Consider the following 13,215-nt stretch of genomic DNA (forward strand, 5'->3'; position numbering starts at 1 on the left):
GGCGGTGGTGAATTCGGCCTACTCCACTACATCACCACATCCCGAACAGAAGAAGAAGAAGAGAATTCCCGCCGTGGTGATGGTGGTGGTGCCAGAGACTTGTCCTTGGCAATTCTCGCAGCTCATCTGCTTCGAGCGCCAGATTCTACTGCTATGGTTATTGAATGGACGCTTTCTTCTGCTTCTTCTTTGGACGTGAGAAGATTGCAGCGGATATTGCAGGTTTCGGACTCTAGTCGTGGTGAGGGTGATGGCGGTGGGGCTTCGGAAAGAATCATGGAAGTGTTGGGGAGATTGAACATCTCCAAGGTGTTTGATGCGGTGGGGTTAGATGAGGCTTTGATGGAATTGGGTGGCACTCTTGATGCTGCTCGTGAAAAACAAGAACTACAACGACGACAACAACAACAAAGTGTGAGGTCGAAGGGATCGAATACGGTAGCAGCAGCAGCACAGGAGGGTAATAAGACAGCCACTATCGGGGACAGCGAAGAGGACGACGACGGGGAGGATTTAGAAGAAGAAGAAAAACCAGAAAAAGACAAAGCAAAAGAGGCTCCAATATCGACAGCGTCAAAATCTCCTCCCGCCACCCTCCTCCTCATTAATTCAATCTCACAAATCCTGACGCCCATCATCAGAAACAACTACATCCAAGGACAAGCCCTGCTGACGTCGTTGATGCGTTCAATCGCTGATCTCACGAAGCGGCATCAACTGTTCACGATCGTGCTGGGGGAAGCAGGATTCCGATCTGTTGCCGAAGACGAGACGTTGAGCGCGTTCAAGTCGTGTGTGATGAAACCTGCTGTGGGATATGGCATTGGATTTCTGGTGGATGTGCATTTCTACCTGCATAGGCCTTTTGTGGGAGCGGATAGTCAGAAGAAGATGATGAAGAAGAAGGGAGAAGGACCTGCTGGAGCACAGAGTCAAGACAGAAATGAAGTAAGTGTACTGGAGATTGTGGAGGATAGAAGAGGTGATCGGTACCAGAGCTATGCACCTTTCCACTTCACTCCCGATGGGCGGCTCCAAGACGTGCTGCAGGACAGCTAGAAGTGTCGGCCATACCACTCCCATAGAATCTGATTCCCATGCAAGTCCGACTTTTGTCTATGAGCTCGTGAGAGATCCGACTCTCTGGCTCATGACCCATGCATATGTGTTTATACCCCATGCGTCTCTCAAACTCCCCCTTCTTCCTCTCCCTCCCCCACTCCGCCTCGTCTCGTCCCAGCCAACATATCCCCACCTACTTGGCTCCAGTAGGCAGATTGCTCTCAGCACCGGGCAGAAGCGATGCCGCTCTCACATGTCTCTCCTCCCTACTCGCATCTAATAGTCCCAGACCGCGTATTTGGCCAGCACTGGGTGCATCGTCGCGGGGCGTGGCAGCTTCGCGTTTACGGTATGCGGCCTGCAAGGCAGCGACTTTCACAGCCTGGCACATGACACAGGAATAAGATCAGCTTCACAGAAATTCCACTCATCCTCCAAAACTGGATCGGCCGTTTCGTCTGGGTCGAAGAGGAGGAGGAGGGCGGGGGGTGGGGGAGAGGGAATATGTTGCTGTCCCAGCGTGTCTGCGTACCTCTTTCCGATGATGTAGGCATTCGTAATAATCCTCCAGTACAGGCTGGCACTTCTTCTTCCCCGAGCTGTCTTCGGATGATGCGTTTACAACGTAGCATGCCAGCACCTCTTGCCAGAAGGGAAAGCAGCGTGAAGGACCTGTTCGGCGCGCGATTGCAAGAGGTTAGTTGAGCGCTGTCACCACTTCCGTGTCAAGATCGGTGCGATGGAATGTCGGCTGGCGCGTACCTCCAGCTAGCCCATATCCTGATGACATGTTGGTGGCCCCGTGTGCGCGGTGTGTCAAAGGTATGTAGACCAGGAGCTGGACGGGATAATGTGTCAATGATGTGCCCGGTGAAGGTGAAGGTGAGGTGAGGTACACAGGAGGAACGTCGGCAAAAGTCTCGGCACATTATTTCAAACCCGTCAATGCCTAATGTTGACATATACTGTGGAACATCACATTCATGATTCACCGCTATAGAGGTATGACTATTGTGCACAATTCTCAGCCACACTGACACCATTGCGGTGGAAAATGCGCGCACATGTCTCGTGCTCGAGACGGAACACCCTTGACCAACAAGTCTCACTCAGAGCATCTGGTTCGGATTCCTCAAGCATAATCGAACGCTGCCGCTCCTTTTCCTTGACAAGCTCTCTCGAGAGTCAGGAAAGCGAAATGACTTCCGACAACAGGCCTCGCGAAGAAGTTCGGGCCCGGGAAGCCTCCGTCGCCCTCAGTGTTGTACAGATCCGTAAAGGCTCTGTCCGATGCTGTCTCGTTCAACCAGGTGGCGACCTTGTCTAAGATTTGCGACCTGGTCTTTCGGCTGGCAACTGCGGCGGCTTGGAATTCCCAGTCGCTCTTGGTGTATAGATGGCGAGAGTCCAATGGCAGACCATACTTCTGCATCACTGTGCCGTACCAATCTGATTGTGTCTTGTAAATCCGATCCGGAATGAAGTTCTCCTTGTCTTTGCTAGATTCTTCTACAAGCGGCTGCTGCGATGTGTCATGGCTGGCAGCTGCAAGCGCGCTTGGAGTCGCATTCAGACTGGGATGGAAGCAGAGTAGAGCGTCGGCGTAAAGAGAATAAAGGGTAGTCCAGCTTCCATACCTAGACAGACGTTAGCAGGCATCTTGAACATGCTCGGCATTTTGGTAATACCAATCGTAGGCCAGCTTAGCGCGTCCTCCATCTCTGCTCATCCCTTGTTCCTCCCACTCCTTGATATAGGTTTCGCTGATGTTGCGATAGTACTTCGCGTCATCTGCCATACCACTGATTTCCGCAAGTTCACTCATGGCCTTGATGCCGATGATGCCTTTGAGTGCGAGATTGGTCATGAGAGGAAGCCAACCAGCGAAGTCATCGGTGCAAAGCTAAGGTAATCAGTCAAATGTCAGTAAGAATCTCTGGTAGCACGAAATCGTCGCGGCAGGCCTGTCATCGAGCTTTTGGTTGTGGCAGCTTGAGAGAGAACTTGCTTTGGGAATGCGGAAACTAACCTGGTTGTGTGGATATAGCGAGTATTCGACCAAGTAACCGGTCCACTGCTTCCAAAGGCGATAGCTTCTCGCCAGCCACTTCTTCGCTTGGTTTTGAGATGCAACGCCACCAAATTGGTCATCCAAACCAAAAATTCCTTCCCCGGTCTCTAACGTCGCTGGTAGAGAAAACGGACTGGCGCTCTCGTCAAGATCGTCCCAGCTTTTAGATTTTCCAAGAGCACTCCACGGCGATTGAGCAGTCTCGCTAGACTCATATGTCAAGCTATTCACAAGCGCAAGACCCATGATGAGCATGTCTCCGCATTCTTCCACAGGCATGTATTCATCTCGCCCATCTGGGTGGCCGGTCATATTTGGAAAGTGTGTCCCGAGGTCATGCATAGTGTAGTCGTTAGGATACTGGCCACTGAGCATATGCTCTAGGAGTGGCTCCAAAAGATATGCGAGCCAACGCGGATTCGTGTAGAGGAAGAATGGGAAGGCTGGGAAGATCACCTAAAAGCAGCAAAATCAGTTGGGAGTTTGTGAAATCACGAGGGTCTAGTCGACTTGCATCAACTGTCTGGCAATTGCCATTACTGCTGATCTCTTTGAGGAACAGGATCGGATTTTCCGGAGTGCCCCTAATACAAGTTAGCGAGAGACACTAATGACAGTGATACGCATGCGATCATTACGAGAAGCTGGTCGCGCCCATGACTTGTCGAGCACTCAATTCCACAATATCCTTATAGCTATCGCTCCCACTAGAATAAGCGTCTTTCGCCAATTGCTGCGAATAGTCCCAAGCGAGCGCCTTTGCGTGCTTGAAATCATCATAGTGAAATTCGATCAGCGTCTTGGGTGACGAGAAATAGGACATCCAAAGTGGTCGCATCCAAGTGAGACCTCGGCTCGATGCAAACTGTGTGACAGGGTCTTGGATATGCGCAATCGTAAAGAGGATGCTATCCTCCTTGATCTCCGGCTCATGCTTTTCGGAGCTGAAGTGGAAGGACTTTGCAAAGGCGAACACCGGTTCCTCGTCCATGATCGTTCGAAACGACTCATCACTACAGTGAGGTAGGTAGAGGGTCAGCAATTGTCCCAATCATCCTGACATGGGCACGTTCAAGCTAAATGGCGGAACGCTGAGACAGAGTCCATGGCATCGCAAAATTCCCGATGACAGCAATTGGACTTACACTATATTATTCAGGGTACCCATCTTCGCAAATCGCTGTCGCAATCGGCCGGAAGTACCTGCTTCATGGGCGGTGTCTGCAGGGCCTGTGAAGTGCAGAGTGCCCCATTCAGCCTGGTCCCCTTTCTCCGTGAACAGCTCTTCATGACTCCTCTTTACAGTGAACGTCTTGAGTTTTGCAGCGCCCTTCTGGCTCGGTTGCTCCAAAGCCCACTTGATGTGGGAGTTGCGATCACCACTGACAAATTGCCCATTGACGTCGAGGTATAGATCAATGTCAAAACTACTCTTGACAGATATAGTCAGGTACGAGGCCGGGATGCTTTGGCGCAAAGTTGATGTCGGCGTGATGGGAGAGAGGAAGGAGAGGACGATTTCAGCTGTGCTGTTGGACGTCGAAGCCGGAATAGCGTAAGTCAGGTTCGTGGTGCTCGCGTCGTACTGGGCTCCCAAGTATTTTGGAAAGGCCAGATCATAGTGACTGCTGCTGTCGTCCAAGGAGTCATGAGGACGACCAAGCAGTGGGTACACGGTCGAGCTGTCACGCACCGAGGCGAGGACGGAGAAGCCCATCTACCACCGCACATTAGCGAAGCACTTGACTGTGCTCCAGGGCATGGCCCCCATATGCCGCTGATGGACAACGTACAGACCCACCGGTCCAAAACATGGGCCACGCTGACCACGGCTCCTCTCTCGCGTTGGCCAGCCATGTCGAGAGGTACGGGTTCCTCACAACGAGCGGCAGTACAGGTGGAGTCAGTGTCGACGCCGTGCTAAGCCCGCTGAGCACAATGGCTGCCAGAGCCGTCGCGGTTGCTGCGCCAGCGAGCATGGTGAACACCAGCTGACAGACCGATGGCTTTGGTTGCCTCGTTGATGGTCTTGGTGGTGTAGGTACTGTATAGGCAGGTACCTCAGTCAGGAATTAAGGTAGGTATGTAGTGAACACCTCAGTATCTCGAGACTACAGGAGTTGAAAGCGTCATGAAAGGGCCGCGTCGTAAGAAGGTATGCTGCCCTGCCTTCCTGGTCTCCAGCATCTGCCAAACCTTATCCCCATGAGCTTTCATATTAGTCTCTGGGGGATGAGTGGGGGCCAGAGGGACACTGGGACACTGGGACAGGGAGCGAGCCTGAGGGAGGGTCGTCTGACACACTGCCAGTCTGCCACACTGCCACTTGCTGCCAGGACGTATCACGATGCTTCCTGGGGCTGGCCTGGCCTGGCCACAGAGCAGCAGCAGCAGCAGCCTCATTTGTACTGTACTTCTTGTAGTAGGTACGGAGGTACCCTGACCTCGAAGCAGTACAGGATTTTCGATACCTCCAACAACATGAAACCCCCATGGTTGGAAGAGATGGCTTGTGTGGGGCTGAAGCATCGATTCTTCCGATGTGCCTCTTGCGCGATTGAGAGAGAGGACGAAGACGAGACGGACCTGGTTTGCATTCCGGCGCCGTTGTTGTCATGATTCATGCTCGGCCGGCTATGCTCATTTCGGGGACGCCGTATCACCAACGCGAACAGGCGTTAGAACTACCTTCTACTACCAGTAGCACTACTACTAGGAGGTAGTTATACCAACTACTACAGAACTACTACCAACCTTCCTGAAGTTACTGACTGTACGGGAATAGACTGGTGGGCTGCGAAGCACCTCCTAGAACCGACCTCCGTTCGGTGACATCTTGGTACCGAGGTCCCTGGACCCTGTGACTGGGCTTCCAAACTGCTGTAGTAGCCTACTAGCCTGCACGCAGTCTCACTTTGCCCTGTACCTATAGGTAATGGAACTATCATCAAAGCATCAATTGTCATCATCAGGAGACAAGAGCCAAGACTGCCGAGCGAGCAACATCCGCAAGCGCCGGGGCTACCACCGAATCATGAGCGCAAAGTCAGGCACCGAACAGCACCTACATGTCTCTGACGGGTTACCATATTTCCCTCCGTCTGGCGGGAACCTCCAATTCCCCAAAGCGGTTTAGTACCGACCCAGGAGTTGGTCCATCTTCGTACAATACATCAACCTAAGATCCACAAGCGGGCAACAGTTCATACCGCTCCTTGTATCGCCAGGCGGGCATAGAAGGAACGCTCTCGTCCGGCTGATCAGAGGTTGCATCGGCCTGCTTGCATAGCTGCGTAACCTACCGATCGAAACCATCAGAAGTCGGGCAGCATGTGTATAATGTATTGGCCCGAGACATTTTGACACTGAGGGTGCATTATTTAGTCATCCTACCTCCACGGGAACCGAGGAGCAACGACCGCTACCAGTCCAGGAACAACACGGGGAGGAGGGCACAACGTCTGGACTGTGCTGGTGATGGGCATGTGGGCAGGTGAATAGTAGAAGACGACGCGTCTGTGCACAATACGACGGTCCAGCAGATGAGCATTATTAATACCACCATGACCGGTAAAGGAGGGTGGTCCCGAGGTCGTGAGTGAGTGAGTGAGTAATCATGACAAACGCCCTCGCAATCGAGTCACAGGAGGAAGGCTGATCGTGATGTGAACCGAAGGAGAGCAGAGTAGTGCAGATCGTGCGCAAGAGGTCGCGCTATCGGGGCCATGGCGTTGGGGTAAAGAGTGGGCCCAGCAGATGTTATGCTGTCATTGGTGTCGACTGCAGTGCAGCTGGGACGACGGGACATGTGTTGTGCATGAGGCAGCAGCCGCAGCAGTGAGCTGTCCATGGAGGGCAAGTGCTCTGCACTCCATTCTTCTACGGTGTAGGAGGTATCCCGTCGTACCTTATTGCACCCTGCAGTAAAGGTACCTCCTAACTACATCCTACCTCCTACCTCCTACGGTCTGTCTGGTCTGTAACTGTACCCTACCCACCTAAGGTGCCTTACTTGTTACCTCCTGCCTTACCTACCTTACCTGACAGAGGGTCGGGCCGATCGATCGATGCCATCCATGCCTGAGGTGCCATCGTGGCATTCGACTCGGACCTCCTGCCTGCCTGAGGTGCCGTGCCTTCCTGTCTACCTGCCTGTGCTCTCGCGCTTGGCGTCTCGACGACGTCCGAAGGGCGAAGGGCGAAGGGGTCCAACATGTGGAAGCGTACCTGTACCTGCTACGGTTACCAAGGTAGGTTTGGTAGGTCCAGGTAAGAGGTAGGTCCAGTCGGACTCTTTGATGCTCGCGGGTGGCTTGTCCCGGCACGATCCTCCCGCTTATCTCATCTCGTCTGGTCTCGTCTGGTCTCGTCTGGTCTGGTCTGTTCTGGTCTGGTCTGTTGTCGTCGTCGAGCCGCAGAGCCTCTCCTCTGCCTGCATTGCGTGCGCGTTGCTCGATCGCGGAATTGCACTGGACGGACCTGTGGACGTGACCGGAGTGATCTGCACGTTGCCGGTGCCTTTTTTAACCTGTCATTTATGACCATGGCCGCTTTCGCCACTTGCCTCTGCCACCACTGCCACCGTCCTTCTAGGTAAGGTACTGCCCACCGCCTACTGCCTCCTGCCTATTGCCTATTGTCGATTGCCTCCCGCTCTTCTCGTCTGCATTTCTGGCTCCTTCCTTGCTCTGGGATCCTCGGCCGTCTACGCCAACGCCACCGACAGCGCTAGCAGCACCCAAAAGCACCTACGCCCAGGGCCATTTTACCCTCCCTTCCTCAGCCTCTCCCGACCTGGACTTGCTACAAACATCGTCCTCGAAGCTCGCGAGCCTCCTGCTGCTGCATGGTCACGCTGCGCTCTCTGTTGCTTCCCTTCGCCTTGAGCCTCACAGTTCCCACGTTAGGCCTCCATGCCACCGACGAGAGAGACGTCATCGCCCAGTGACTCTGGCCCTGCTGCACGAAGCCAAAATGGCAAAGGTGCGCGTCGAAATCCTCCCTTGGTGATTGTGTCGGAACGTGGCCGTCACAGTGAAGCCTCGCGTCGTATCGTCCGTGCTCAGGCTGCGCGTGCCAGTGCTGCCCAAAGCAGAGAGACTCGCGCTCGAAATCGTGAAGACAAGCATGCGAGAGACGGACCCCCAAGCAGCGCCGAAGGCACAACAAGACCTCATCTACCGACTAGGTATAGTTCTAGTTATCAGCAACAGCAGAAACCGCAACCGCCACAGCAACAGCAACAGAAACAGCAACAGCAGCAGCAGCCTCCGATCCAGACTCGTACTCTAGACCAGTATTACGGACCAACAAAAAGTCAGCCCAAATTGGACGAAGAAAATGTCCTCAAGCCTCTTGTTAATTGGACCACGAACATCTTGCACTTCACCGCTCCCTTCTGCGCCCCTGGAACCGCTTCTTCAGCTGTATCCAGTCGCCCTCAGCTTACCAACCGGCCCTCTAGCGACCCACAGTACATTGCCGATAGTGGTGTGAAGATGGAGGAGATGCAGGTGGATAGCGGCATTCTCAGTCGGCGTTTGCCAATAGCTCTTCCTCGAGGATTTACTACATTACAGTCGCGCATCCCGATCCCGGACGGATTCATGGTGCTCCTCAGCCGGACTGCATGCTTCGATTACGCCAGTACGGGCGTGGAGAAACGTTTGAACGAATTACTGTTTGATATTGTTGTTTCCTCGGCTACTGCGCAAATGATCAATGGCCAAGAAACATCAGAGCATCCTATACAGAAGCTCTTACGCTTGGCATGCGTGTGTCTAACCATATTCCAAGGCCAAAGAGCAGATGGCGCGATGTTTGCTGGAAACCAGAAATACAACCTTGGGCTTCAGGCAGCCTGGGATGAGGCTCTTGTCCTTGACCAAGAGGTTTTGAAGGACCAAAAGTCTGCAGAGGCGGCACTGTGGGCAATCTTTGTGATTAGTGTCACATGTGGATCTACTCTTCAGCTCTTCCATCGTGTACTCCGGGCATTGATGCAAGATCTGCAATTGGTGCAGTGGAACCAGGTGCGCAACGTGTTGCTCGATTTCATCTACCCGGGCTCTTTCATCGACGCTCCGATGCAGCAATTCTATCAGAAGTTGCATAGTGGTCAAACAATCGATGCTGGAGGGTGAAGGAGCCGCCGGCGCAGAAACGAGCTGAAGTGAACAGATTCGACCCGTTGCACGTCAGCTTCTCCGCAGAAATAGGTTTCAGGGTTGTTCGAGTGGATTAGGATCAGTCTGCAGGATGACGAAGTCCGATGCGGAGTTTTCGAAGCCCGCATGCAAGCATAACGATCACCCGTTTGAGAACATGCAACTGGTCCGGACTAAATGTCTATGGCACAATGGCAGCGGAAGAAAAGTGGACGGGTCGCAGGATACCCAACCCAATATACAGTGGAAAATCAGGATTCTAGCATATGCACAAGTGTGTAATACGAATCCACATCGACGAAATGCGACGACAAAGATCGGCTGCAAATATCCCTTTCTTTTCCTACATGATTGCAACTGTTGTTGCGACGAATCGAAGCCCATACCCGGCGACGATGTGAAAGTGAGGTGGTTCAGGTATGATTGTGAGCCGCCCGTTGCCGTGTCGCGCACATGAATCCGCTCGTTATAAGGTTTCCAACACTCAAAGGACGTGGTAACTACCTTAAATAGAAAGTATATCCTACCGTGTACTGTACCTCCTAGACAGAGGGAGGTCCGAGGGAGGTCCGAGGGAGAGAGTTTCTTTTGTTACCTACCGACCTAGGTACCTAAGGTATGTACATCGGTTTCTCGCTTCTTTCTCGTCCTGGTATTGCATGCAGCAAGTTTTCGTGTTGTATTTCCCCAAACTGCATGTACCTTAACTACCTAACATATAGTATCCAATATATAGGTACCAGCTAAGGTAAATGTACCTGTGCCTTACCTCTAGCAGGTGGTTGCTGGATTTTCGGGAATAGGTAGAAGCGGCACTTGAGGACGGTGGGCGACCAACGGAAGGAAAGAGGTTGCGGGTTCCCCCTAGTCTAGAACTCTGGTAATGGAACTGGACGGGCACGCCAGGGAGTGAATATGATGCTACCTACCTTGCCTGCTTTTGGACAACCATCCGCGCCTCCCCCCCTTAGAAAAACGAGCGTCTCGGATGAGGCCCATGAGAGAATACGAGAGGATATTGCGTTGCGGTTGGGCAGATGTGCTTATGGAAAATATCACATTTACAAGCCATCTCTTCATTCTCAAGGTAAGGTACCTACCTGTAGGTCAGGTAAGGTAGGTATGCGCCGTGGTTGGGCTCGGTACAACAAAGCACGCAAGATAGGGTTGACCGTTGCATGGTTTCCCGAGTTAACATTCTGTAAGACATTCTTATTATTAAGTATTACGATTATCGGAACTCTAAACTTGTGCCTTTTCGCTGGCGACTTTCCACCTGCCCCTTCAATCCCCCAGAAAAAAAACCAGATCACAATGTCCACCACATTTCAGAGGCCTTGTTCGCCCACCCAGGCCAGACACTCCCCGTCGCCAGCCCGCCGCAAGCGGGTGTGAGGACTCCATCCTGTCGTCTTGTCACATTGTGCGCTTTTTTGCGTGCTTGGCAGTTGCAGTTGCAGTTGCAGTTGCACTCGTACCTGAGATCTCACTACCGCTCCTAACGTGGTGGACGGGATCTGGAAGCCCTTGCAGTTTTCACCACCAATTTCGCGGCGACGAACAACAGATTCTCTCTGACGAGCGAGCAAGCGAGCGAGCACAATTTCCTGGGCGCGGTCCGTCTCTCACACGACCAAAAGCAGCCGACAATGGCCCAGCAAGCGCAGCCGCAGCAGGGTGAACGGTCGATGAATGCGAGAACGGGAAGGGATAGACAGAGGTACGAAGAGCCCAAAGTCCAGCTCGTGCATCTTCACTTTCCTGCATTTGTATGTGGTTGACACGTGACCTTAGGTATGGTCCAAATGGCGAGAGGCTCGTGGCAGGCGTAGTGCCCCTCAACGCCGAGCGGAGCCATGTATTGATGATTCAGAGCTCGAGTAGAAAGGGCTGGGTATTGCCCAAGGGAGGCTGGGAAACGGACGAGAAGACTTGTCAGGAAGCAGCCTGCCGAGAGGCCTGGGAAGAGGCTGGCATCGAATGTCGAATTCAAAAAGACCTGGGCACGATCGAGGAGAAGAGGAGCGAGGCGACCATTAGAAAGCACGGGCTGATGGCGCCCAAGGCGCTGTACCGCTTCTACGAAGTAACGGTCACTGTGGAGCGCGATACTTGGCCCGAGCAATACAAGAGAGAGCGAAAGTGGATGTCGTATCGGACGGCGAGAGAGCTATTGCAAGACCGACCAGAGCTGTCGGAGGCGCTCGACAGATGCAGCATCATCCGATAGCTGCTCTGCCGTTCGTAGATGCAACACGCGAAAAGAAAGTACACTGATTAATGAGCGCACGATGTGCAGGATAGCAAGCAACCAAAGAGAGCCCAGCCTCGCGTTGACGAGAACTGATTCGTTGCCCAACACTATTAGTCACGCTCCTACGTTATATCAAGAATCCATGTCTAATACGCCCGTCGGTGCTCATTATTCGTACAGCTGTGATCTGCCCGTGGCTGCCCTTGCAGCTCTGCCAAGTCATGTCTTGATCGTACAATGCGCCCATCCGCCGCCCCAGTGTGTTCCTGAACTCCATTACTATGCACAGACTTTCCATATCTCAGTCGCTTCTCAACATGCTCTCCACCAGCTCTCCCAATGGCCCGTACCACTCCCCCTTCTTATTTCCCTTCTCGTCTGCCAAGCCAAATTCCTCCACGAAAAGCACGTAATGCTTAAACCCAGTGTTCAGGTGTGCTTCCAGGCCCAAGCCCCTGATCACGGCGTAGTGGTGGCAATATATGTGCGCGTATATCCGATACAAGCGCTTGAAAATGGTGCGAATGGTTTGCTGGAAGTTCGAGGGAAACGGAACACCGGGGTGGGTTGGAAAGACGGTGCTGTTCGAGAGGTGATTTGATGTCCACGCGAGGAGGTGCGAGATGTAGGTGGGAGCTGGCAGTCGAGTAGGCTTAGGAAACGCAGGTGGGTCGTGCCACAGGTACTCGAATTCGTCCGTGGCCTTCATCTCGGGACAGGACTGTGGGGAGCAGAACTCAGTGATGGCGCCATAGAGCAAGTTGATCTGATTGTAGAAGTCGACCACTTGAGCAAAGTTAGCGCGGTCACGCAGGGTGGGGTCTTGGTGACGGTCTGGGCTCACCGTTGACGGCCAGCCATTCGTCTCGGTCCTCGCCCTCGGGCAGCTGCACCACTTTGCGAAGACTGCCACTCCCAAGAGTTGCTTCGGCGAACTGCTTAAGCTGCCAGCTGTTGGTGCCCTTCTTGCGTGTCTGTGGTTGAAAGGCAGTGCCGCGACCGGAACGGGCATTACTGTTGCTGCGGGTCAGAAAGTCAGCCTTGAGCGCCATGTCATGGAGCTGCACGCGCTCGATGTGCCGCTGCAGAGGCGACTGGTATGCGGCCATCGGGCAGTCGATGCTGGTGGTGGTCGTGGTGGTTGTGGTGGCATTCGCGATACATGACAAGTGAGCACACGACTCCGAAGCAGCAAGCACATTGGATTGCAGCGCGGGTAGAGGCCGGGGCGACTGCAGGTAGGGCTGTGGAGGCGGAGGGTGCGAGTGAGGGTGTGGGTGAAGTTGAGGGTGCGAGTGCTTTGGTACGAACATTGTGTTGATGAAGGACGTCATCCTCGGACGCTGCGCTGCTGGACTAGGTCGCTGGCGCAGCTATGGAAGCGGTATGTAGGTAAGGTGTTTGTTTGTGAGTACGCCTGTGTCTGCATTCCAGTGGTCAGCGGGAGTAACAGTAACAGGCTGCCTGTCCTGTGCCACACTGCCAATAGTGGTGATGACATTACGGACCTCGTTGGGCTACAACTACACCTTGTACCGAGTCCTGAGCTGGTTAGTGCATGCGCAGGGTGTCTTGTCTTCCGGTGCGTTAGTACGGTGTAATGCTGGTTGGAGATCGCAGGATGATGTGCTCAGAGCCTCAAGACGCAGACGACGTGTAGG

General features: G+C 53.4%; 5 protein-coding genes across 5 annotated transcripts; 2 read left to right on the forward strand and 3 right to left on the reverse strand.

Annotated features, from left to right (window-relative positions):
* Positions 1-604: 604 nt before the first annotated feature.
* Positions 605-1,922, reverse strand: SEPMUDRAFT_146369 (uncharacterized protein). Its single transcript, XM_016903606.1, has 3 exons — positions 1,825-1,922; positions 1,595-1,734; positions 605-1,444 (listed from the first exon to the last, which is right to left on the reverse strand). Exon 3 carries the CDS (start codon positions 1,081-1,083, stop codon positions 688-690), a length of 396 nt encoding a protein of 131 aa, XP_016765431.1. The 5' UTR covers positions 1,084-1,444; positions 1,595-1,734; positions 1,825-1,922; the 3' UTR covers positions 605-687.
* A 107-nt stretch (positions 1,923-2,029) lies between these two features.
* SEPMUDRAFT_146370 (glutaminase-like protein) lies at positions 2,030-5,472 on the reverse strand. Its single transcript, XM_016903607.1, has 7 exons — positions 4,927-5,472; positions 4,279-4,850; positions 3,772-4,146; positions 3,648-3,717; positions 3,092-3,589; positions 2,751-2,965; positions 2,030-2,699 (listed from the first exon to the last, which is right to left on the reverse strand). The coding sequence occupies exons 1-7, from the start codon at positions 5,110-5,112 to the stop codon at positions 2,195-2,197; spliced, it is 2,421 nt and encodes an 806-aa protein (XP_016765432.1). The 5' UTR covers positions 5,113-5,472; the 3' UTR covers positions 2,030-2,194.
* Positions 5,473-8,613: 3,141 nt separating this feature from the next.
* SEPMUDRAFT_146371 (uncharacterized protein) lies at positions 8,614-9,609 on the forward strand. The gene has a single exon (XM_016903608.1). It carries the CDS (start codon positions 8,632-8,634, stop codon positions 9,274-9,276), a length of 645 nt encoding a protein of 214 aa, XP_016765433.1. The 5' UTR covers positions 8,614-8,631; the 3' UTR covers positions 9,277-9,609.
* Positions 9,610-10,621: 1,012 nt separating this feature from the next.
* On the reverse strand, positions 10,622-13,181 carry SEPMUDRAFT_146372 (Mob1_phocein-domain-containing protein). The gene is made up of 5 exons (XM_016903609.1): positions 13,063-13,181; positions 12,866-12,977; positions 12,399-12,574; positions 11,095-12,340; positions 10,622-11,020 (listed from the first exon to the last, which is right to left on the reverse strand). The coding sequence occupies exons 2-4, from the start codon at positions 12,886-12,888 to the stop codon at positions 11,856-11,858; spliced, it is 684 nt and encodes a 227-aa protein (XP_016765434.1). The 5' UTR covers positions 12,889-12,977; positions 13,063-13,181; the 3' UTR covers positions 10,622-11,020; positions 11,095-11,855.
* SEPMUDRAFT_138015 (uncharacterized protein) lies at positions 10,950-11,530 on the forward strand (the record flags this gene model as incomplete). The annotated part of the gene is made up of 2 exons (XM_016902858.1): positions 10,950-11,020; positions 11,095-11,530. 2 exons carry the CDS (start codon positions 10,950-10,952, stop codon positions 11,528-11,530), a joined length of 507 nt encoding a protein of 168 aa, XP_016765435.1.
* Positions 13,182-13,215: the final 34 nt, after the last annotated feature.

Source organism: Sphaerulina musiva (genome assembly GCF_000320565.1).
Source record: "Sphaerulina musiva SO2202 unplaced genomic scaffold SEPMUscaffold_1, whole genome shotgun sequence".
NCBI lineage: Eukaryota > Fungi > Ascomycota > Dothideomycetes > Mycosphaerellales > Mycosphaerellaceae > Sphaerulina > Sphaerulina musiva.